The 22,340-nt window shown below is 37.4% G+C and overlaps 1 protein-coding gene across 2 annotated transcripts; it reads right to left on the bottom strand.

The window, feature by feature from the left end:
- Positions 1-228: 228 nt before the first annotated feature.
- NREP (neuronal regeneration related protein) lies at positions 229-22,250 on the bottom strand. Of its 2 annotated transcripts, none has more exons than XM_065045414.1 (5): positions 22,232-22,250; positions 21,434-21,481; positions 19,936-19,998; positions 5,837-5,914; positions 229-1,919 (listed from the first exon to the last, which is right to left on the bottom strand). In XM_065045414.1, the coding sequence occupies exons 3-5, from the start codon at positions 19,936-19,938 to the stop codon at positions 1,794-1,796; spliced, it is 207 nt and encodes a 68-aa protein (XP_064901486.1). In that variant the 5' UTR covers positions 19,939-19,998; positions 21,434-21,481; positions 22,232-22,250; the 3' UTR covers positions 229-1,793. The 2 variants fall into 2 exon arrangements, with proteins under 2 accessions (XP_064901486.1, XP_064901485.1); XM_065045413.1 differs by lacking the exon at positions 22,232-22,250 and adding an exon at positions 21,586-21,706.
- Between the last annotated feature and the right edge of the window lie 90 nt (positions 22,251-22,340).

Raw genomic sequence — 22,340 nt, 5'->3', positions numbered from 1 at the left:
AAGTACATGACTACCATTGTCCATCTGCTATAATTTCCCAGATCCAGGTCTGGCATTTAGTTTATCTTAATAGCTATTGTTTAGCATACAACAAAAGGAATCACCTTTTGCTTCACCAGACATTCCTGAAAAAAAAAACCCACCTCAGAAATCACGTAAGGAACAGGTGCAAACAAACAGAAAATGAGCCCTCCCCTAATTGTAATGAGGAAACAGAGACACCATGGCTATCCTTAGAGCTTGCATGTTTATTGAACAAATCCTACTAAAATAGCTAAAATACATTGGGTACTTGTAGTGCATTATTAAAGATCACATTGTTACAAAAGCCTGCATTGTCAGCAGTACACAACTGCAACTATACATAAATGCCACAACTGCTGAATATTACTTCTTGCCCTATATACAGCACAGTAGACATATCTAATCTATTGGAAAATAAAAGGTACAAGAAAAGGGATACAGAAGGTGGGGAAAGGAAAGAAATATAGGAAGTGCAGTGCATGCATTGGTATTTAACAGTCAGAAGCTAATATAGTTCAGAACAAGGCCTGCCCTGTAAAAGGAAGAGCTAAAAGACAGTTATATAAAAAATCAAGGTGGGCTTTCAGACTGTGTCTAACACAACAACACTCCATGAGTAGATGATACTGTTTAGTTTTGTGTTTTGCGTTGTTTTGTATTGATAGTAGTCTGGGAGCAAGAACAAAAATGTAAAGTCCACATGTTGACAGTACTGTGGAAATGTACTCTTCCCCTTTAGGACTTCTCCCAGAAATTTGCTGTGTTTTTCTTACTATATCCCCTATTTTATGGTTTTAAAGAGGGCATTACAGCTTGTCCCTTCTTTAAAAAAAGGCTTTTTTTTTTTTTTTTAAAGGCAAAAATCAAAAGAGATTTTGAGAGGTTGGTGGAAAGTTATTGCTCATTTTTCTCCATTAGGTGGATAGGAGTCAGAAAGGAGATTTTACGTAAATTACAGTTTTGTGATTGCTCCCACTATAACTGCATGTTTGTGAGTGGACCCTGATAGGGAATCAGTTCCTCACTTGTACACTATAAGTAGTTACTCACCTACAGCACTGAATAAGAAAGCCACACTGAAGACACAAGTAAACAAGTCAGTCCAGTCTAAAGAACAACATTCAGAAAAACAAAGTACCAACACCTTCTCAGAATATGGAAATAAAAAATAACTCCATCAGAGCTACCTTGCCAAGGAGCATATTTAAAGTCCAAAATAGCACCATTCATCAGTGTCTCAAATCCCGTGGCAGCATCACAATCACTTACCACAAGGAAACCATGAGTTTCATACTACTTCTATACATCAAAAGAGTACATGGATAAAATATAGAGATATACAGACAATCGATGAAAATAAACTACTAGGTTTGTTACATCTAAATGAAAAAAAAGGGGGGACTCTCAGCCTCTGCAAGAAGCAGTTTGGGATGGTGGAAATGGAGAGAGCAATTTACCGGTTGTGTGTGAGCAGTGGAGTTTGAGTAGTGGAAGACATTGCTGCGGTAGAACTAGGCCTGAAGGCCCACCTGTAATGTTTGTAAACATGGATTCACAGTGTGAAATTCTGAGAGCTTTCGCTTGAGTCAGAATGTTAAAAACTATTTTTTATGGTACACGTTTGTCCACTGTTATTCTCTAAAGCAAGGCTCAGAGTCCCATAGTTTCTTCTTACACTTGATGATTTACACAGAAACAATTCCCGATATATGACACCATGACCTCATCAAACCCATACACCATATGTAATACAAATGGAGAAATTATGATTAAAAATAGTAGAGGTAATCAATTTGGGTGAAATGGTGTCCATAGCCATTTACTGGAACCAGGCATTCCCCTCCTGCCTCACTTTCCTTCTTACGATTTATTTCCTTCGAAATGGGGAGAATTCCCTGTGGAGAGAAAAAAAACAGTATTAGCTGTGCTTTGTGAGGTCCATTTGGCAAGGTCCTCCCTTCTCCTGTCCTAAGGTTTCCATAGTTCCCTAGCTTTAGCTCAGAAGTAAATGCCTACTAAACATGGCTGAATCGATATAATAAATAGTAATTCCACAGAGAGGAAAGGATTGTTTAAAAACAGGTAAGACTTACAGCACCTGAAGAAAATATTTCAACTGGGGATGGACAAGTGTGTCCTAGGAGCCGAAATGCAAGTCTTGAGCCACCAACCATCCTACCCTGCTGAACTGGGGAATTTGGACATTTGCTTCACCTGAGGTGGCCCCAACCACCCCAGCAAAGTTACAGAAGAAGCAATAGAGTGACAACACTTTCTGCAGCTCACCACCAGTTGTACATTCTTATACTATTCCTCAAAATTATTTTTCTCACTTCTGCCAAACCAAGGTGCCCTTCATAATGGCTGGGACAGCTCAGGTCTAAAACTGTACCTGCAGGTGCTTTGTGTGCAGTAGTTCTAGAATATGAATATGGCTGAAAATGAGCAATTACCTATTTTACACATGTGGAGCACAGAAGATAGACACAGTGTCATGAATGCAAAATTCATGGCCACAAATTGACAGATGGCACCGAGGCCTTTAGAATGTACAACTCAGTACCAACATGGGTAATCAGAAAACTGACGTTAATGGTATTGTCTACCAATAAAGTTGTTTGCTTGCCCTTTTAAACCCTCAAGCTGCATTTTATGGCTGCACGTGGCCTTCAACATAAAAGCATGTCTTAGTTATAAAATATCTTATTGTTAAGAGAACCTTTTACAGCTTGGACCTCTCATCTTTTAAACACCTTGCAGCTTAAGCAGCTAGTATGCACCATTAAGTGATTTTCCTATAGTGGTCATTGAAAAGAGCACTCAAAGACAATGTAGTGTGTTACTTGTCTCTGGACAAGTAAGGAGATAGTGTGCCATATCAGCCAGCTGTCTCCGGTAGGTTTTTGTTAACCTCACTTAAACATTCACTGGCTGAAGTCAATGCCTATTCAGCAAATTATTTAAATTTCTGATTCAGTTTAAGCCTCAGAAGGAACCCTAAAGGTTAAGCACATGCTTGAAGTATTTTGTTGATGATATGCCACTACGGGACCCTAAACAACAAAACCAAAACAGAACACTGTGGGTTATGTGTTTAAGAATCAGAATTGTAAATATATTTTATTGCCTTTATTGCTTAGTACATGTTTGTCATATAAGCAGATTGCTTTTAGTTTGTTTAAGAAATTGAAGTTCTCCGAGTTCAGTTTTTCTGATCTGAGAGTTGTGAATTTCTAAATTAGGAATTAAACACCTAGCAGTCTCACAACTACCATGGAAGTGCAGTTTTCATCAATTTTTCTTTCCTGGCTCATCAAAGCTATAATTTTCGCTGGAATACCCATATCTGCTACATTTACCTGTGCTAGGAATGAAGCCACCCCATGGCTGTCCCACTGTCTTTATCAGTTTACAGGCTAACTTCTGCTTTCAGGTACATGAACTTCCCACAGGGTTCTGCACTGCATACAGTCAGGAGCAGTTTTCTGGCTGAACACAGAGTAAAATCCATTTCTAGGGGCAAATGGTGCCTCTCCCTTCAGGGCATCAGAAATTGAGAAAATGAGCAGACTTTGATCAGCACATATGCAGAAGGGCTCTGCAAGCCAGGGGAAGGTTTAGAAACATGCCTTACCTTTGCCAGGGCCAAACAGGGGATTTTGCAAAAGACCATTTCAGAACAAAAAAATAACATTTACATTTTAGCGGCTGCACAAATATGTTTCCTCACAGGACTCTAGAAAATTCCATCCTCATGATAATATTTTTGCTTTTTTGTTGACTGAATTTGATACTTATGTATCATTACAGGATATGAGAAGAAAACTAGAAACTTACACATGCGAACAGGCGCACTACATAGACCAAAGGTCTGGGCAAATTTCCAAAAGCATTGTGTTGGGCAGTTCCTTTTCAGCTGTGAAAACAATCTCATCCTGAAATTCTGCCATACAATCATAAGATAAAAAGTTCCATATGACCCTTCTAGGTCTGGAAATAAATTGTCTTTAAGAAATGTATCCTTTTACATTTGTTGGTTACATGAAAACAAAATAACAAGCACTTTTATGTGAAATAACAGTTTTTAAAAATTCTATTAATTTTACTTTATTCTTTCAGTAGTTCAAGCTGTTTAGCACTGAGTATACAAAACAGCTGAGCTAAAAGACTGAGCACTTTCTGCTCTCTTATTCAGCAATTTCGTTTTATAAGATGGATGAAAAAAATTAGATTCTAAAGACACCCAGTTTCTGTTAAGGCTGATACTCTCTGGAATCTAGTTTGTGTGCAGTTAATATTCAAGTTGTTTTGAAGATCAATTGTGAAATAAAATTTAAAATCTAGTTCTAAAAACTGGTCCTTGATAGCATATGTCAAACAGCTTTTGAAGAATTACATAAATGCTAGAAAAAATCCATCATATTTAAAAAGCAGGAGTCCAATCACTTTAAAAGAAAAGAAATATAATATTTTTGACTAGTTGAGAAACAATTCTCCCTTTTGATAAACTTTTAAAATTTATATGTGGCATAAAACCACGGGTATTCATAAATCAAATATAATGCACCATTGTTAGTAACTATGCTGCAAGAGTTCACAGCTTGATCCCTCTGTTTCAGGAGCAACTCTGCTTAATGATGAATGACAACTCACTAAAAGCTACTAGCTTAAAATTTTGAACAAAAATCATGTAGTTAACATACAGCTGATTCATAAAATTAGCAAATTCATTTAATGTAAGTATGACCACGTACAGCACACTCATTGTTATGTGGCATTGCTGTCAACCTACTCAGCTGAACTTTCAAAATACTCTGAATGTTAAGAATGGTAGTACTACCATATATGTTAATTTAAAGACTGGCATGCTGGCACATGAGTCTGCAAACAACAGACTGCAAATAGCCCAGCTCTAAATTTAACAAGTTCCTTTATAAAGAAAAAGTGTGGAAAATATAATGTCATCCAGATGGAATAGCAGAGTTTTGTTAACAAGTAGCTGGAGTCTAGATAATAATTGCAACAATCAAAACATTTTTCCACAAGCTCTCTCCTTTACTTACCTGCCTTTTTTTTTTTCACAGATTTTGAGTCAGTCATGAAAGGTAATATGGAAATAAAACATGTACATTCTGTGGTTCTGAGTAACTGTTGTATTTGCCTACTCAAACTTCATATCTAGTTTCACATTTATGAAACCAGCAATGGTAGCAGAACAAAACCTTATGAATCTTGTCTGACAAGCCACAACTTCTACATTTATGTTGGAGTACTTATTATCAAACTCAGATGAAAACTGACATGCTTTGTATGCTTGTTACTCAAGACAGGTAAAGCACAAGCAGAAAACTTAACAACAGAAAATAAAAACAACACCTCCTTCCTCCTCCTGCATTATCACTGATTTTCTTATCTGCATTGTTAAGACAGACTTGCCAAAATCAAGCATGTCAAGTTTGTAAAATCACACAACAGGCTTAAGAAATATAAGCTCTTGGAAATACGTGTGTTTTCTTTCTGGTATGTAGCCAGCAAGAGTCCATGTTTTCTGCAAGCCTGAAGGCTAAAAACATCTTTTTAAAATGAAAGCTGAAATCCTCAGTTAACTGCCTGGCTCAAGGAGCCAAGGCTTTAAGAAAAACAGAATACCATGAGACCATGTGATGAAATCATGAGAGCTGGCTGCTCTCTTGAAGCAGTCACAAAATGAAATCCCTTGAACTTACAGTGTTTGGTTTTGTTTGTTTATTTTTTAGAAAATTTTCATCTTAGTAAGCTAATTAGATGATAGAAATTATATAAGTAACTTTACCTTTGGAAATCTCCCATCCCCTCGGCTGGTTGGAAAGATTTTCTGGCTTACCCAAATCATTAACCTTCGTTGATAAACCTGTAGTGACATAAATATATACAATTCCTTACTAACAAAGAGAGATTCATTAAATGCAATCAAATGGTGTTCATGTGACAGACTGTATTACTAAAACCAAGAATATGTCAGCTGAGCTTAGCTGAGATACCCAGCTGCACTTTATGCTCAGTACTTATTTTTGAGTACCCATGACAACAAGATCTGTCCCTAGAGTATTTCAACTATATTGTTTATGGCAATCAGCATTCAACAGGCTTTTTTTAAAAGAGCATAGGATGGGTTTTTTTAAAAAAATTCTTGAAGAAATCATGTATAAGAGGATGTCCTTACTAATAAACTTACTGGCAATATTGTGAGACCACACGGTCATTCTCTTCTGCCAGAAGTCACCAATGAAAGACCATTTAATGAAGATTATTACCTTTGTTGATGACTGCAGGAGAGAAGGGCAACACACCTTTGATAATCCCTTCACAAGCAACTGTGAACTAGAAATTACTACTTTCTAAGATCATTTACACAGCTATAATTCTGAGTTAGCACCCTGTATTTTAGATATTAAAGGAATTTCAGCACATTATAAAAGACATACAATAAAACAGCTAGCAGCAGGATTTAATAGTTAGGGTACTGGCCTATCACTGCTATAGGAAAATTTTACTATGGAAAATTGGTGAGATCCAAAGGCAGACACTGACTACATTGTGAAGCTAGAGTGAATAAATGCCAGGCTAATATACCTCAGTTACGCTGAATCTGAGCTGGAAACCTCCTGTGCTTCAGTTTCTCAAATTCAGGATGAAGATCAGAGCATTTCTTCATCTTGCTCTCATTTAACATTGAAGTAGTCAAGTACAAGTTGCACACCACACTGAAGATCTTAAATTTGTTTTTCTGTTGGGTCTGCCTCCTGGACCTTTAGGGTTTTATGAGTTGGACTCTTTCTGTACAATACCTGAATGTCAAACTGTAAATGTTTTGAGCTACGCGTTATAAATTACACCATTCAAACTTGTTTGCGTTTTGGGAATCAAAAGTTGCCTTGTCACTTAAACTCCTATTGGACCAGCTTTCCTGACCTGTTTACTATTGTATTTATACGAAAACCTGAGGAATGTTTTCCTTTCTGTGGAGTTGCATGTTGCCTATGAGTTGCCACAACTGCACTACATGTAGCTTGGAGAAATAATCAGAAGATTACTAAATCATCTTCCAAGAGATAATTCTGAACTCTACTACAAAGCAGGTAGCAGAAGAGGGAAATTTAAAACACAGATCCTGGGACAGTGGCTGCTCTGATACACTCTGCCATGATTTTCCACAGTACAAACTACAGTGCTTTCTACCTATTAAATCATCAGGTTTTATTTTGTATTTCAGATTACAGTATGATCTCAGACAAGCCAGTTAAAATGTCTGGGTATGGCTGACAGAGAATAACTAATACACAGGACAGGGCACTAGGAATTTATCAGTTAATGCTCACATTGAATAATCGAGACACTTGAATGAAAGATAACAAGTAACCTTTGAGCTCTCCTATTGCTATTTATAATCACTGATTACCCACCCTACAACCGTGTGTTGATTTTATTGTGTAGTCATATTCTTTGTGTGAAAACTCACAGTGGGAACAGCCATAGCAGTTCAGCTCTACAACAAGACACAAGTGCTCAAACCAGCAAAGTGTACAAAAATAGTTTTTCTTTTCCTACAGGAGCAAGGGATAAACATCAGAGTACAGTACTATTCATTATGATGAATATGAGCTTCTATATTTTCCATACAGTGTGAGATATGTTCAGCTTAGTCTGTGGGCCTTGTCATTTCTGTTAAGAAATTAATAGGAATAAAATAAGCACCTGCAATTAAATGACAAAGAAAGGATCCTCAACTTAAATTTATAAGAAATTAGAGGGACTGGAGTTTCAGGGTGGATTTTGGGAATGAGGCAGGAGGATAAAGGTGTAAATTGTAAAAAAGATCCATAACTATGCTCCACAGTAAAAAACAAAGAAACAAACAAAACCACCAAAACCCACCACCACCACCACAAAAAACACATGTACACAATCCCCCAGCAATATTTCACAGTAATTTTATGTGGAGAAAAAAAAAATCAGTAATGTCCTATTTTCTTAATATCTCTTCAAAACCAACTACTGTGGCCAGTATTGGTAGATTATAATAATGTAGACCTACTCTACATGCAGTAGCTATTCTGCTACAACTACCAAAGTCCTGAATGGGCAGCCAAAAGACTGTAATTATCTGCCTTGTGAGCAATGCTGAAAGGCTGAGGAATCGTGGTTTGGATCCTGGCTAACTGGAAGAAGATTCTGGAATGGAAAAAAGATGCTGGTATAGAAAAGTCCACATAGGACTGACTACAATCTACTGGGAGAATAAAAGGAAAAAAAAAAAAAAAAGGGACAACTACAACAACTTACCATACCACATGCTTTATAAAATGCAGAAACTGCTTAGATGTTCAAATACACTGACAACGAGGGTGTTAAAACACACAGCAAGAACCTTTTTGTTTATTACATCAGCTCAAAACAACTGATAATAATGTTGCAAGTTGAGCTACAGAGAGAGAATAAGTGCAAAGCAGTGTTCATTACAGAGTAGGGCATACGGCTCACAACATTGCAGCGGTTAGCAGAAGCAAACACTTCTAAATAAATGCTTCCATTGATACACACCATATTTTCATTTCTTAGTACTTCCTCTGTGACTACTATGCAAGTACAGGCTTGGCTTAAACAACCAAAGTATCAGGATTCAGAACAGGATTACTGAACTTTAGGATGGACTGAAAACTGAATTTACTGCAAATCCATACAAGGCATAAGAATCATTAGCTGACTCAAACTGATAGCCTCAGTTTTTGATAACCTTTAGGAAAAAAATGAAGTGAGTTAACTTCATCCATAAATGATCAGAGTGGATCATCCCTAAACATCTGACTAACAGCATTACGACCCTTGGAAGTTTGCCTTCCTGGCAGAGCATGTGATACACAAAACCATTCACTTCTGCTTTGAGAAGTCAGGGAGAAAGAAACCCAGTGATCTGGGAAGTGCTGTCTGACACAGTGTTCTACAACAACAAGCAATTCTGTCTGAAACATCACCACCAATTTGAAATAAGGATTTCTGATCTATAAAGAACATGTTTTGGACTCTTAAGCTTCCATTCTCTTGAAAATACACAAATAATAAAAATTAAGATTAAAAATCAGAAAAAGCAAAGGTGGAGGAAAACAAATGCCCAGTCTATTTACTGGCTCTTACTGCACTCAGGCTCCAGAACTACTCACTACTACTTTTTTTTTGTCAAACCAGATGGACTGCTAGAGTACATTTTTTTTCTCCTCTGTCCAGCAAACAAAAAAACTTTTGTTGTTGTTGTTGCAAAGGTTCTCTTTAACCAGCATTCTTCCATTTTAAGCCATGTCCTCTTTAAGAGCAATAGTAGGGGAGCACAAACTTTTGCCCAGCTTTAAAACAGATACATAAAATAATTTCAGAGTTGGACTAAGTCTACAGTATCAGTCATATTAAAATGCTAAAATTAATTTTGTGCTACCCACTCTTCATTCCTACTCACTGAAAGCATCTTTCAAACCTTCAGATACATCCATCAAGAGGGAAAAAAAGCGCCACACATAAACAGATTTAAGGCATGCTAACCTTAGTAAAATGAGCACATTACCATTAAGGCTTTTATAGTTAAGAAACAAGCAAGAAAACCTCCACACTTACTTTTTATATCGCTTTTAATTTTTTTAAAAAATTATTTATTCATGTGGACTACAACTGAATTCCTGTTCATCAAGTCTCATGTGGACTACAACTGAATTCCTGTTCATCAAGTCTCATTCAAGACTCACAGGAGTTGAATTCAACCACAGTCTGGATTCCCAAACTATAAGCTTTGTGAAGACCAACTCTGCTCTGAGGACATCAGCAACCACCTTTTGAGAACCTTCAGATAACCTTTTTATCATATAAACCAATTCTGGGGTGGGAAAAACTTAAAACAAAAAGGACATGACGACAAGCACTCTAGAAATTTCCAATTCCAAATAAAAGTTGACCATCTGTAGTAATTCTGCCCTAGCCTACCTAGAAGAAAGAAAAACCAAAAAACAAACAAACAAACAAACAAAAAAAAAAAAGGAAGAAAAAAAAGGAAAATGAAAGAGGAAAAGCTTTACTGTATGGATTAGCAGTCTAACAGCAGACACAAATGGCTACATGCCAAGGAACGGGGTAGTAAAATCATCAATAGAAGGGGTGTGCTGTTCCCCTTCACAACACTCAAACTACACTTGCACAGCTGTGAGGATGGAGGGCTGTGTGCCTGCAGCACCTAACCCAGAACAGAGAGCAACCATCCTTCTACCATGCTCCCCTGGGGATGAGCCGTATAGCTGGAAAGGAGCACTGCTAGTAATTTCTATACTAATATTTCTTTAGTTTGGGGATTTTTCATCACCATTTCTCTGTTGTGATGACACAAACCAATGGTATTAATGCTCCTAGAGGAAAAGTTGCAGTTTATTTCCTTTGTGGCTGGTCTCAGCATCACTGAAAGTGTCTTCCACATTTTCTTTACAAATGGAGTCGTGATGCACTTTCTTTTCCAAAAAATGATAACATAGTTGCCTGCTAAGATGAAAGAGTTATAACTTTGCAGGTTGTTGGGGTTTTTTAAAGTTTCTTAGTTACCAGCTGGTTTGAGCTGTAACAACTCTTCCCAGCACATTCTACCACATGCTTCTCAATCCCTCAAATGCCTCCCACTGCAGTAAAAAGTTGTCTTTGTAACCAACAGCCCACCATCACAATCCAGATGCATAAACAGAAAATCTTACCTCACCACTGTTGGAACACCAAATTAACAATTGTTAAAAAAAAAAAAAAAAATCATTTTAAATGGAACCGGAAGGAAAGCTTGTGCTAGGATCAATGCATTTACTTCAGTGCAAGTGGTAATGTTCCCATCTGCAGTAGTTTATTTTTAACACCGTGAGGGGAACATAATGAAAGCATGTAATATTAATGTCCACCATGTTCCAAACCTAGCACGCAGGATTTAACACATAAAGCAACTGTCAGGTGAATGGTTGCTGCTTCTCAAGAGTTTAGTTGGGTGGCATTCTGCTTTCAATCAGCCTTGTCTTTTGAACCTTGTGGAGAGGGCAATGACAGGGCTACATCAAGAGTGCTCATCATTACTCCTTATTTCACAGTCATTTAAGTTTTGATTAATCTTTGTTTTATTTGCGAAGCTGTACTCATGATCAAATGAGATGCTGCTGTTGTGATAAGCTGACTGAAACAGCCTAGGCAGGAAAGCTTTGCCTGTTGAAACATCAGAAACCACAACTTGCCCAAGTTAAAATGCAACTTAATTACATTAACTTAATTATTTAAAAATAGTGTGAACATGTGATTTAGCAGGTGTGAGGCCTGCCAATTTTGTGAAGTCGATCACTTTTGTGTGTGTGTGTGGCACTGCATCACAAGTCTGAACCTCGGGTTAAGGTACAGAGACAGTTACCACCAATAAACTGTCTTCACATTTTCAGTATACTGTCAGGGCAGCGTGTTTTTCCATCAGTGCCATGAACGCTGAAAAATCACTGTGGGAAAGAAATCACAATCACTAAACTTGGTTAATTTCACACAGCAGGGAAAGGTATCTAAACAGTTTAAGAGAACTGATGAATAATTACACAATCATTCTCCTGGCTGAGATTGCTCCAAGTGGCCCACCTTTTTGGCAAGACTTTACTTACCATTACAGTAAGAATTAATACATGGCAGTACGACAGCAGAACATGGCAGGACAACTGCACATCTGAACTTGCCTTTGACTTGTGTGCATCAGCATCCTTTGATGGCTCTGCCTTTTCACAGGGAAGATATTACTGCTGCTTTTTATTCCTTTCCATCTGATGACTCAAACTCACAACCACACAACAGATGAAAAAGCCTAAATGAGACAAGTATGCTCTTCCTTGCATCCCCCTCTCCATGCTGTACATGAATTGGCAAGTTTATTCATTAGAGGTTTTTTGCAGTCCTTGTGCATCACTTCTTCAATTTCTGTCAATTTCACAGAAGTCTGCTCCTTTCCTACACAACATAAGGAAGTGACCTTGGAAGTAGTTTCTCTAGATTTTAAGTACAAAGCTTCTCATATAAGCCCATCTTAATCCATTTTTTCTTTCATAGTTCTTAAAGCTTCTGTTATTCAGTTTACAATTAAGTGTCTGCTCCTATGTAGTCTCCTATTTTGTCCCATCTGTATCATCTGTATAATTCATTCCTGCCCTCATCCAAACAATATAGGTTCAATCTTTCGTACATGTACTTACAGAAACCCATGACATATGTAAGAAAATTATTGGAGTGACCCCGCAAAACTTGCTAAAACATGCTTTTAAGACTAATGGGCTCTACTGCTGCACATAGCCTTGCTGCAGGAAAGGATGCTGCTGGACAGTAAGCACTGGGAGCAGGCCCTTTTAACCAAGCGGTGTCTTACATGACTACTGGCCTCCAAAACTCTGTGAGTATGGTGTTGAGCAGAGGAAAAACACAAGCTAGTATAGCTTGAGTATAGTCAGCACACTTCTGCCAAATTCTTTAGCTGACCCGAACCCTCAACAGAAACTTTAGCTGTATTCTGCAATACATGATTGAATGAGGCTAGCTATAGACAACACTCTTTTTCCCTGGAGAAGAATCCTCCCCACACTACCTGAGTGCAATGCAAATTTTAGGCAAAGAGATCAATTTGCACTTTTCTGCACTACTCAGGATGAATCTAGCTTGTGTGCTGCAATTGCTCTCATGGTGCTTTTTTGCTTCATTAATATGCAAGAACCACTGAAAGCTTTGTTAATATTTACCATGTATATGAAGAGTAAGAGAAAAAATGTCAAGTGGTACATCGTGAATGCTGTCATAAATACTCATCTAACTTCTGACTGAATTAATGAATTTAACAAAAATGCTCATTACCAGACTATCACACTCCTTGAAAGGAAAAGAAATGCAATTATTCCCAAAGAATAAGAAGAAACAAATATATATTATACAGAAAGTTTCATTAACCGAGGAAATTGCTGTTAACTATTCCACCAGTAAATTTCTGTGCATGGACTCTGAAAACATAAAACATTACTCCAGAAAACTAAACTCAAAATCCAGTGCAATCCAGCACTTTTTTCACTTCATTTTGTTTGCCTCTGTACTACAATGATAGCTTTTGTTATTTTACTTAATAGGCACACACAAAAAAAACAACAGTTAACAAGCCAGACAATTAAAATATTATTCGAGTTTTCAGTCAATTACATATGAGTTTGTAATTTGCTCAAGTGCAATAAGGTAATAAAAAGTTTAATTAGTAACCATTTGTATCTACATCTAATGGTTACTGCAGAACAAGACCAGAAACAAGTTGCAAGTTACAAAGTCAGGTGAACACTCGGCAGCAAAATTCAGGACCAAAGGCTGCACAGGTAAGTTCTTCAGTAGTTCCACATGCAACACTGCCAAATTATGGGAGCAACAGAGAAGAAAGAAAAGCAGCATGGTCACAGCCTGACCAAAGCGTCCATTTAGCCTCGTCTCCTTGCTTGAGTTTTTTTTTTTAAGGGAAAGACCAGCAATAATAGTGGCCAGTAGCACAATCCTGAAGAAAGAAGACCAGAGACAGCCCAGAATAATGCTTCTCCTGTGTGCTCTCCCAATTCCCCCCTTCCAATTTTGGGGTACAAAAAATGTATAGACCAAGCTCAATCCCAGAACATGTTTTGTTTTTTAATTCACTATAAATTTTCTAAATTAATAGCTTGAATACCATAACTTACAGAAGACTTAATACACTGCTTTAGACAAAAACTGTTTTGATTTTTGTTTAATTTTGTTTAAACTTCTCACACATACCAGAAAAATGACCATAAATCCAACAAGTGATGTTGTTCTCCAAGTGTTGGCAAGCTCACTGCCCCTGCTGACTGCTTTCCTGCAGAGCCTAGCCATGAAAGCCTTTTCCCTCATGAGATACCAACCTTTTGTCCAACCAGCATATTTCAGGCAAGTATTAAAAGCCCCAGTAATCTCTTGGAAATAGGAGACATTGTACAGTCAGTACTTACCTCACTAAAAGAGATTTAATGACCACAGCTAATGATATCGTAACAGGTGCTTGAAAGCATTATGGTACATTTACCTGCAGTCACCATATTACCACCATCTAGTATCATTTAATGTAGCTTAACCGCTACTTCAAATACAAAAATTCTAACTGTTGTGTATGTTCTGTAGGCTGAAACTAATAAAGCATCTATGGGTTCTGGAACTCCTCTAATGAGGACACACAGAGGAAAACAACTTTCCTGCCAAGTACTATTTCTGGGATTTGTATATGCTGTCTTATATAATTCATTAGTTGAGAAATTAAGGGTAAGGACATTTACCAATATTTCCACAGGATTTTCTTCTGTCAGCAGGAACAGAGTTATTTAAACTCATACTCTTTCATGATGGAGACCTATCACAGATATAGTAATGTAAAAACAAAGAAGGAAGATCTGTTCCCCTTTAGCTTGAGTAGCTCTATGATGCCAATGCATGCCTTCTAAACATCAATGCTGCAAGAATTTGAGAGTTTTTTCTGAAAAAGTACATAGTAAACCAAGCATTACACCACCTTCACTGAGAATACTCAAATTTCTTATAACTTTTTTCAACTTTTTCTTACACAGGTATGCTACGCAACTAGACAGACAATGAGGTTAGTATTAAAAAAAATAATCCAGAAACATTTCTTCCTGCAGGATGAGAAAACACTACTAGTTTTGAGGGTGGTTTTTATTTTTTTAAATGCAGTATTTACAGAAGGAAACATCAGGAATCCTCCCAGGAACATTTATATAGGGATTCATTCAGTAGCGCTACAGTGAATTTGCCAGACCAGCAGTCTAAATAGAATTTCATCTAAGACTTGAACAACGATTCATAGTATGATTCTACATTAAACATTTGAAAAGAACATTTTTGCACCTTTCCAGATTGCACCCTTAACCAATATGGTTTAATGAGGTGAATAAAAATTTGAAATAAAAACAAAATACAAATATTTTAAAATATTTTTATTAAAATATCCAGTCCTAGTCAATTATACTAACTGAATTACGTTTATGAAGTTGTTCTATGGGTATTAAATGCAGTCCCTCTCTTTAGCCCTGCACATAAGGATCAGGTGTGGGGCAGCAAAAAAAGAGTAAAGATTGTTGGTGAGGGTTTTGGACCCAGTGACTTAAAAATCAATGTCATGACTACAGTATTACAAGATGCATATTAATTCTTAGTTTTGATTTTCCAAGATTTCAGACTTTTTCAGTAAAGGTTTGTCCTGGACAAAGTAGTATGTAAACCTCCAACTCCATGTGTCAACACAGTTCTGTTCAGATGAAGTATGCTGTTACATAATCACAAAATTTCAACATCCAGAGCATGTATGTTTTGTGACTGGATAGAAACATATATACGCAGAGCTTTTGTTTTTTCATGTGCATATTATATGTGCATATAATATGCACAGTATCTATAGCTTTGGACAAAAATTACTTTTTTTAAAACCCCATTTTAAATTTTCCTGACCAGAATCAAGTAAAGGTGGGGTTTTTTTTCTGCACAGTTGAACAGCTGATTTGGCAGAAGTATTGCAAAAAGTGGGTTTGTGTTTCTGCTTACTTATTTTGTAAGATAGAAAGCCTTTAATTCTCCTTAAGTCTTCAGGAATCATGTAGTATTGAGCAAACAGCATCCAATGTCTTCTTCATGCACAATACATAAACATAATTTAAAAAAGCACAATATACACATTCAGAGGGCCAAAACTGCTTAGCTTTCATCCCTCTTAATTCCTGCTCTTGATCAAATTCTGCCCATGGCTGCCCATGAAAAGAATAGGATCTGATATAGTCCTACAGCTCCTATACAGCTCTGAACTACTGTAAAGGAAATTCAAGTTCCAGACTTGGTAATAATCAACTAAGATGCATGAGTTTCCTCATGCCAGATCAGGAGCTGCATTCATCCAGTGCGTATCCAGCATTAGGCTGGACATTATGTATCATCCTAGTAGCTTTGTTTTTATTCCTCAGAGCATATAAAAGTTCAAAATAAAGCCTGCATTTGCCAGACCAATCCCAGACTCCATTCTCAACAGATAATCCTGAAGTTATGAACAGTTTTTCCAAGTAAGTTTAAGTCACTCTATAGACACCAAAAATTACAGAATGTGTAAAGATATCAGCATATAGCTCACTGGAAAAAGGTTTGTAATGGCTAAACGGGGACGAAATCTTAAATATAAGCTTTGCCTCATAAGTACCTTTACCTAACTTAAATGATATTACACATTTCCCTGTGAACTGCAAAAAGAAAAAATTGGATGATTTCTTTTCTCTTCAACAAAATACAAGTTGTCATTTCTTTCTCTCTGATTTAATGAGGAAAAGCTTCTTCACTAACAGTTTTCTGAAAGGGCATAATCTCATTTTTCTCTTTTTTCTCTGAGACTATAAAATGCAGAGAATGCAAATAATAGAAAAACCTCAAATCTGATCCAGTTCAGGTAAGGATATGCTACAGGATGTGTTCAGTCCAAATGACCTCCTTCCAAGGCCTTTTTGTTTTGAGATGACACCTACACTAGAGATTCCATACCACTAGTGCTTAAGAAGAAAGCCATCTAATCACGTTAAGACAGAAATAAACTAATGAGATGCTCCAGAATATATTTTGTTTATCTTCAGGTAGGTCAAAATAAAATTGTTAAGGATGCATCTGTTTAATGATATGCACTTTTACATTAGTTTAAATTCCTTAGGACCTGCACTGAAAACTCTCAAAACTGAAGTCCAGAAATTAACTGCAAGATGAGCAGGGGAAAAGGACACACCTGAGTGCTTCAGAAGTAAACAGACCACTTTCTCAAGTCTCTGAAATGACTGTTCGATCTCTTTTTTTAAAAATAAACATTTACCATTAAAAAAGCCTTTCCTGGTTTTGCTAAAAGTCTTCTTTGAGGTCACTGAAAACTGGAATTAAGACTTCTGTACTCTTACTCTTCTGACAAGATCCTTTGTTTCAATGACTGGATCACATAGGGCAAGAAACTTTTTTTTTTTTTTGTAGTTAGCTCCATTTTTTTTCTTTTTTCCTTAATATGCACTAAAATACAGCACTTTCTATGAAGATGGTATACAGAAATTTAAGATTTTCAAATAAAAATAGCAATTTAAATCACCTCAGGACTTCATGCATTGCAAACAAACAGAAAAGGTTCTTTCTTTCTTTAGGGGGTCACTTAAGGAAATGCACACAAGTAAGGACAGATCCTCAAACGGCAGCTGATCCTGTATAAGATGACTCAAAATATCCATGAGTTAAAACTGTAAGAAGAATAGAAAGTTCGCTCTTCTGATTTTCTATTTATTTTAAATTATTGATGATGCTATTATTACACAGCTCCAAGAAAGATTAATTAACCAGGTTAGAGGAAATCATAATTCCAAGTCTAGGAACAAGAAAAGTAATATTGAAAACTAAGCTCCTAAGTTATTTGCTTTTACTTGTAAGCAGTTTAAGAAACATTTTATGGAATAAGAACATTAAGAAACTAAGAAGGCAAGCAAGTGAAATTAAACCAAGAATTCATTTGTTCTCACTCAACAAGTTTATTCTAGTCACTCTTAATTTTACTGTAGCTTAGCTAAAGAATTAACGAACTTTCAGTTTAGCAGAGGAATAAGCAGGTCATTTTTCCCAATTTTTCAAGGTTTAGTTCAGCCTAGTGAAATGCATCAGCTAAATTCTCACTGACCAGTGAGAGTAGAATAGAGCCTTTGCATATGCTATTTCACCAAAAACAAAGTAAGCCCTTATAAAATCATGTGTTCCAGTGTAGAAAGCGTTGAGATGCAAAGAAGACTTTTTTCCTGCAGATTAGAATGGCTAAGGAGACACTTGCAATAGATAGAAATATGCCAATGAAAAGTACATCCACTACTGTAAAGAAAGTGTGTCGGTGGTCTGTCTTAAAATTACATTTGGTGTTACTGTGCCAAAAATGGAAAGGGGAAAAAAGGGTGGTGGTAGCGGAAGAGATTCTGCCAAGTATCACATCTTAGTAAACCTTGCAAGTTGGGGCAAAACCTAGTCTTTCTTACATTGAAATTCTGATCAACAATCACAAAATTAGAATTGGGCCTTTTAGTAACAACAAAAATGCAAAACCAGCCAAATTATACTTTTATTTAGGTTAAAATGCAAAACAAACAATAGGACTACACAGGTAGGTAGTCCTATTATTTTATGCATTTTGATAGCTATAAATTGCATTTTATGTTCTGGTCCAGAGACTGGCTTTACAAAACTGGTTTCATTGACTACTACAGGAACCTTACTAGTTTTATAGAACCATCTGCTGGTAAAAATCAGTGGCTATTTTATGCCCAACTAAACTTAAAATAATCTTTTGTTCCATAGATAGGCATATATTGCACATAACAGCCTGTATACCACCCAAAAACGTGGGCTGATTGTCACCTTGGTGTTGGTAGGAAAACAGTTGCCTTATCTAATATTCCAAAGTTCTGTGAACAAAATGTATTTTAACATGATTTCTATTCACAGTTTAAGTGAATCATTTCTCTTTTAATTCCCCACCCCCAACTATTCATTTATACATAGATGAGCAAGGCACTTTGATGAAAGTAGGTTCCAGAATAGACTAAAACTCCAGAATTTGCAGGTTTATTTTTGCAGCTAGGAATAATATAAAACAAAGAGCCAAAAAGAAATAAAGCCTTTATAACAGATTTTATATTTGCTTATTTTAAACATCTTTTGATCATCCCTCCTCCCACAAATCCAAAAAAACCCCAAAGAACCAGACAAGGATAATATAGTTAATGCAATTAATTAAACACAACCTTAATATGTTCCTGAGAACTTCACACTTTGGAAAATATTCTGTTCCAATGTACACCCTATGCAATGCTACTTCAGACAAGCTATTGCTTCATACAAATTAACAGATTTTGACCATGATATTATCATGTAGCACCCAAAATATATCATATTTATGTCAGTACATGTATTCAGACATGTTTCTAGAATAGCTGCATCTTCAATCAAGAATGCTAAATGACTATACAGCATCTAAACTAATTTTGCCTAATTTATGTATTTTTTCATCAAAAACAAAGAAAGTCCTTCTCAGAAAATACCACAGTTACACAATACCTATATTTATAAAGTTTCATCTTTAAAATTAGGTATTTGTTAGCAGTAGTATTTCAGAATATAACAAATGGGATTAAATCAGTAAAAATATAAATACATCACTGAAGGAAATGGATCGTTGTTCAATATTTTTCAATAATTATATTTCAGCTAAGTGTTTGTAAGTTCAGTTGGGCTGAGGCCTAGACATTTTTTTCTGGAACAGATTTGTACCACAAAGAAAGGCTAACCTGAAAAAATTACCAAGTAACAAGAAAATTTACCTTGCATCTTATGAACTTCCCTGATAGACTTAACATTAAATCTGTTTCACTTCTAAGTGCAATGACCTATTTCTTCTTTTTGGGAGGAAGGTGGTGGTGCTGAAATTACTGGATATTGTTTTGTCTGCATGTATTCCTACATGTGTTATGATGTGTATTTTTCATAGTAACTTAAACATTTCTTGTTTCAATTAAATAAACCTTACTGCACAAAGAGGGATTTCACATTTTTATTAAAAAAAAAGGCAAGAAAATCAAAGATCAAACATACGAAGGTTTTCAGAGTACATCAGTCATTGTATGCCAAATCCCCATAGCCTCAAAAAGTATGTCTTGCAAAGGTCATAGTTATAAATAAACATTGGGGATAGAGAAAGAAGGTTTATTTTTATTTTTTAAAAAATTCTTTGCTAAAGCAACTAATTCTTACCATTTTTAGATTCTGTTAAGTCTTGGGATTGCAGTTTCTCTGAAGTAGCACAAGGAGAATAACCTGAAAACAATTTAAAAAATAAAAAATGAAAAAAAAAAAGTAATTCCAACGGTGACAATATTTAAGAGGTATTTTTTTGCCAGCATAACTGTGGGTGAACCAAGTGTAAGCTTCAGTGGTTAAGATTAAAGTCATGCAAATTATTCTAACCACATTGACGCTTATCTGTCATGCATCTCTGCACTTCAGTGGTCTGTAGGCTTAAATATAGGACAAAGGAATCCCCGGTACCTGGATTTGCAGAACCCTATGCTATTCTTAGTACTTGGTATTTCTCTGAAGAGCACTATGCATAATTTTAACACACCTAAAAATCCATGAAGAGGACAAAAACCCATCACCCTATGCTTACTGTAAAGGTAGTCCATTGTTCTCAGATATACTATAAAGTGTGTTCTTTTGCAATCAAGAAACAAGTTTAAGTGTCAGGCTTCCACAATGTAATGGCCCACAGAGCAGGTATTTTTGGAAATGGCACTGCATTACATAACCTCCAGATTTCTCTGTTCCACACACCCCCCTTTTAAATTGAGAGAGAAAAAAAGAGAGTAGGTCCTACCTCATTTAACGGTACCTTAAATTACCACTCTCTTAATTGACTGAATTTGTAGCATAGCTCCTTTATCAGTTTTCATCTATTGAGAAAAACTAAAATTCTCTTCTATTGATTATATATTTCTTACCTATAGTGTGTATGTATGAAATGTAATTAGGTATGAGTCATGTTTACACACAAACACACACATATATATTGAATTTAAAACTGCAAACTAATATATCTATAAATGTACACAGAAATGTTTGAAAGAAAGCACATAACTACATGTTCACGAAAATATATTTGGCTTTGTTTTGGTTTGTTTGTTTTTTTTTTTTCTCAAAAGAACAACCCGAAATTTAACTGCTGCACATGCAAAAAGGCAGAAGGCTGTTGCAAGAATGACTGCTTTCTAAAAATAAACCCTAGCAGCCTGAGAGGAATCCAGTGTCAGGGCGGAGAAGAGGGAGATTCGTTTTACAAGGGAGAAGAAAAGAGACAAAAAAACAATCCTAGAGCCTTGCATGCATGCTAAAAAAGCTAAATGCATTAGGTTCAAAATGCATTTTGGTGTTTGTGGAGTGCAAAAGAAAAAAAAAAGGAAACAGTTTTAGTAAACCATTTCTCATCTCCTCTTGCATGTGTGCAGAAAAATCCCCAGCCTAGAAATTCAGCCGTAAAGCATAAAGACAAAGAGTTAAATACATATACTGCACGTTTCCTCATCTTCTTTAAGAAAGCCTGTTTGGAAATGTGCACCGAGAGGGGGAAAGGCAAGCTGCAGCAAAGTCCAGCTAAGGACAAAAGAAAATGAAAAGAAACAAAGAGAAAGAGAGAGGATTAATTAAAAAAAAAATAATAAAATAAATTTTGTGGATTGGAATTGCATATACTTACAGACAAAAGCCCCCGCTCCCTGCTCACTTTCTGTCCTTTCTACATGATCTGAAACACAAATGTGGATTTTAAAAGGGCAGCATGCTACAGAAGGGAATTTATAGTTGGGGGAGTGGAGAGAGGGTAGGGGGTGTGGGGAAGAATGACTGCACCTCTTCCAAAGTGCAGCCTTGGAGAAAAAAGAAAAAGGGGTGGGGGTGGCTGGGGGAAAGTCTCTCTCTCCCTCTCTCTAAGGCTGGATTTTGGTTGCCAGTGCTGGTTGTATGGAACAATGAGCTAATTCTGATGGTAGCTGGCTGGCTGCCAGCTCTCCCCCCACCCCTCCCGTCCCCTCCCTGCACATACACACTCCCCCTGCCTGCCTGCCTGCCCGCTCCCGCCCGCCTTCCCCCGCCCGCTGCTGCAGCGCCAGACTGCTTAGTCTGCAATAATCCGCAGCCCCACGTCCCCGCGCTGTCTGGGAGCCAGGGCAGCGGCCGCACAGCCGCCGGCCGCGCTCCGCCGGGCAGCGCTAGGGGCGGGGGGGGCGGGGGCCCACGAGGTGCGCCGACGCCTGCGGCGCTGAGGGGACCGGCGGGGCGGGGAGCCGTTAACCATTAGCCGTTAGCCGTTGGCGATCAGCCGTTGGTGTCCCCGTGCCGCCCCGCACGCGCGGGGCCCGGCGCCCCTTCCGCAGCAGCGCGGCCCGGGCCTGGGCGGCGGCCAGGCGCGGAGCGGGGCCAAGGGCCTGCACAGCGGCGGCGCCCGGCCAGCGGCGCGGAGCGGCGCGGAGGGGCGGGGGAGGGAGCAGCCACATACTGTAATAATAACCCTGCAGCGGCGCAAAGGGCATCTGAGGAGAAGGGGAGGAAGACGGAGGCAGCCGCCCGCCGCTTCCCCTCGGTTGCGCCTGTCTGGGAGGGAAGAA

This window comes from Columba livia, chromosome Z (genome assembly GCF_036013475.1).
Source record: "Columba livia isolate bColLiv1 breed racing homer chromosome Z, bColLiv1.pat.W.v2, whole genome shotgun sequence".
Classification (NCBI taxonomy): domain Eukaryota; kingdom Metazoa; phylum Chordata; class Aves; order Columbiformes; family Columbidae; genus Columba; species Columba livia.
This window is presented reverse-complemented; position numbering and strand designations above follow the sequence as displayed.